Source organism: Cyprinodon variegatus, unplaced genomic scaffold, assembly GCF_000732505.1.
Source record: "Cyprinodon variegatus isolate N-32 unplaced genomic scaffold, C_variegatus-1.0 Scaffold2090, whole genome shotgun sequence".
NCBI lineage: Eukaryota > Metazoa > Chordata > Actinopteri > Cyprinodontiformes > Cyprinodontidae > Cyprinodon > Cyprinodon variegatus.
The window spans coordinates 23734-27228 of NW_015152543.1; the positions used below are offsets into that span (position 1 = coordinate 23734).

Here is a 3495-nt window from a genome sequence, read left to right on the forward strand (position 1 = left end):
GGAGGTGGTGAAGGAGGTGGTGAAGGAGGAGGTGGTGAAGGAGGTGGGGTCGTCTGTCCTTCCTGAAGGTGACCTTGCAGGACTGTTGTGTTTTCAGGAGAAAACCGAACGGCTGATTTCTCCAAACTGAACCCGATGCAGAAGGTTCCTGTCATGGTGGACAACGGCTTCGTCCTCACAGAGAGGTGACCTTTGACCCTGAAGATCCACTAATCCAGATTATTGATCTTACATCAATAATCTGCCGATGCATTGAGCTGGACCTCAGATCCTAATCACTTTAGGCTAGATCTAGGCTGGTTAGACTGGGTTACAGCAGAAACTGATCTAAAGTTTAAAATTCAGTAAAGTTTCCCTTCAACAGATTTTTTTCCTGAAATCAACAAAATTACATCTAATCCACGATTTATCGTATTTGAATTCATCTGATTCCATCAATGAACGACCTACCTGCTCAGATCAATGCTGCAGCACAGGGGCCCTAACGGGGCCCTCGGCGGTTCTCCAGGGCCCCTATTGGCCCCCAGCTAGAACCGCTCCTGGCTGCTGGACGGCGTGCAGGAAGCTAACCTTAAGCTGCTGTGTCACAGTGACGCCATCCTGAAGTACCTGGCCACCAAGTACGACGTCCCTGAACACTGGTATCCACGGCAACCGGAGCACAGAGCTCGCGTGGACGAGTACACGGCCTGGCACCACACCAACACCAGACCGCACGCCGCCAAAGTCTTCATCCTGGAGGTAAACCGGCGCCTCTGACCCTGCCTCTGCAGACCCCTCCCCCTTACACCGCACTCTGCCCACAGGTTCTGCTCCCCGCCCAGACCGGCAGCCCAGTGGACCAGAACCGTCTGCGCCGGGCGCTGTCAGAGCTGGACGCAACGCTGGACAAGCTGGAGTCCATGTTCCTGAAGCGGCAGCCCTTCCTCTGCGGCGATGACATCACTGTGGCCGACCTGCTCGCCGTGTGCGAGCTGATGCAGGTGGGAAGGCTGCCTGGTTGAAGACTGGGTCTAAACTGGTTCTAAACTGATTCAAAGCTAGTTCTGACCTGGTTCTGGGNTCTCTGGTTCCGGGTCTCTGGTTCCGGGTCTCTGGTTCCAGGTCTCTGGTTCCAGGTCTCTGGTTCCGGGTCTCTGGTTCCGGGTCTCTGGTTCCGGGTCTCTGGTTCCAGGTCTCTGGTTCCGGGTCTCTGGTTCCGGGTCTCTGGTTCCGGGTCTCTATACGCTCTATCCCCAGGCCGCCGCCTCCCCTAAGAGGCCAAATCTCTGATAATGTCGTCCAAGTGGTGAATCTTCAGTTTGGTTCTGTTGCTCTCTGGATGTTTTTGATCTGACCCTCTGGGCTGCCGTAGACGGCGCCACGGGATGCTGATCACATCCTGTCACGGAGTGTCATATCCCATCATGCTTTGCGTTCCAGAGGAGTCTGCGGCGAGGTGCGTCTGGCCTTTGAACGCTCCACCTGCAGCGAACTCGCCGTCAAAATTATCAGCATGGCAAATTTCCGGTCTGAGCGGGTAGGTCTGCTCTCTGATTGGCTGCCACCGCTTCCCCAAACAGCGCTGGTCATCTGACCCGTCTCCTGTCCAATCACAGACGGCGACCAGGACTGCAGAGACAGAGATCGAGATCCTGAAGAGAGTCGATCATGTGAGTGAAGCTCGGCGAGAAAAAAGCATCATCATCCTCATTCATCAACGTGTCCCTCTGTTCACTCGGTCCCTCTTTCCCTGTGTCCACTGTCCCCCTATGTCTTCTGTCCCCTGTGTCCTCTGCAGCCGTGTCTCATAAAGGTGAAGGACTTCTATCAGTCAGAGGACAATTACTACATCTTTCTGGAGCTGTAAGTAGAAGCTGAACATTTCACCTTGGTGTTCCTTCATCCTCTGACTGCCGTGGCTCCGCCCCCATCCCCTCCCGCCGTGGCTCCGCCCCCATCCCCTCCCGCCGTGGCTCCGCCCCCTATGTCCTCAGGATGGAGGGAGGAGAGCTCTTCCAGAAGGTGAAGTCTCAGCAGCAGCTAAAGGAGGACGTCGCTAAACTCTACTTCTATCAGATGCTTTGTGCCGTGCAGGTGAGCGCTGCTCCCATCGCCACGGTAACCAGCGGGTGACGCCCAGGTAACTGTGTGTTTGTAGTATCTCCATAGAAACGGCATCATCCACAGAGACCTGAAGCCAGAGAACGTCCTCCTGTCCTCCAAAGAGGACGAGTGTCTCATTAAGGTGAGCCCCCCCGTCCTCTTCCTCCCAGCCTCAGCTCTTCATGCTTCTGACTCCGCCCCCCTGTGTCAGGTGACGGACTTCAGCCAGTCCAGGATCCTGGAGGAGGCGGCCCTCATGAGGACTCTGTGTGGGACTCCGTCCTACCTGGCCCCTGAGGTCTTCACCCACGCTTCCACCACGGGTTACGGGCTGGCCGTGGACGCCTGGAGCCTGGGCGTCCTGCTGTTTGTCTGGTAGGCTCCGCCCCCTCTGCCGCTGCGGCGGGCCAGGCGCCGGATTCTAACCAGCGTGTCTCTGGCAGCCTGAGCGGCTACGCTCCGTTCCAAGAGAGGTTCAGCGAGCACTCGGTCATGGAGCAGATCATCAGAGGAGAGTTCACCATGATCCCGTCCAAGTGGAGTCGTGTCTCCAACCAGGGTAACCACGGTAACGGTGGGTTCCCGTCACTCCGTCATAGCGTTGCTAAGATGATGTCTGCTGGTGTTTCAGCCAAAGATGTGGTGAGGAAGCTGCTGGTGGTGGATCCCACCAAAAGGATGACTGTGGATGAAGCTCTGCAGCACCCCTGGCTGCAGGTAGGTGAACTGCAGGTGCATCATCCGCCTGGGGCCCTAATCACCAGGGGCCCCGTTGGTTGGCCACATGGCTAACAGAAGCTTGCGATAGCTCTGCAAGTTTGAAATGAAATAATTATGATTTAACATCCAAGCAATGAGGAAAATATGGACATCAGCTCCTGCTCCCCCCGTATCCTGGAATGGACCGGTCCAACGTCCCCTTTACATCCGTCCTCACCGTGCGACTTTCATACATCTCTTACCCGCTGCAGCAGGAAACGCTTTAAGAAATCAGATATCATTCTTAGACTTTATTGTTTGGTTCATCTTCCAGGCAGTAAAGGAAGATTTCCATCAATAAAGTCCAGCAGTGATCAAATGTAAAAACCTCATAAACTCTTTTTCACACTGAGCTCTAAAAGATTCTTCCCCTACTGACCTTAATAGATGGCGGATCCTGATTGGCTGATACTTCATTAAACTAAGCATCTGATTGGTCTGATTGTGTCGTGAGGTGTGATTGCAGGGCAGTGGACATGAGGTAAAAACTCAATACCAGCACATTTATTAAATTGGTTAAAGAACCAAAACTCTGCTGGTTTCCAGTTTCTTAATCCACATGCAGAACCACAAGAGAACAGGTAATCACCTGCTGTCCACCATATTGGATCAGTCCATTTGCTGCACATGGACTGATCCAATATGGTGGAC

General features: G+C 54.1%; 1 protein-coding gene across 1 annotated transcript in view; it reads left to right on the forward strand.

Moving 5' to 3' along the window:
* LOC107105136 (serine/threonine-protein kinase Chk2-like) overlaps nucleotides 1-3495 on the forward strand; it is a 13687-nt gene that overhangs the window by 6605 nt on the left and 3587 nt on the right. Inside the window, exons 5-16 of the mRNA XM_015405256.1 lie at nucleotides 81-185; nucleotides 591-741; nucleotides 807-983; nucleotides 1175-1288; nucleotides 1355-1519; nucleotides 1599-1652; nucleotides 1781-1845; nucleotides 1977-2076; nucleotides 2141-2227; nucleotides 2297-2460; nucleotides 2529-2644; nucleotides 2717-2802. Coding sequence (XP_015260742.1) covers nucleotides 81-185; nucleotides 591-741; nucleotides 807-983; nucleotides 1175-1288; nucleotides 1355-1519; nucleotides 1599-1652; nucleotides 1781-1845; nucleotides 1977-2076; nucleotides 2141-2227; nucleotides 2297-2460; nucleotides 2529-2644; nucleotides 2717-2802 — 1384 coding nt within the window. The remainder of the gene's footprint in view (nucleotides 1-80; nucleotides 186-590; nucleotides 742-806; nucleotides 984-1174; nucleotides 1289-1354; nucleotides 1520-1598; nucleotides 1653-1780; nucleotides 1846-1976; nucleotides 2077-2140; nucleotides 2228-2296; nucleotides 2461-2528; nucleotides 2645-2716; nucleotides 2803-3495) is intronic.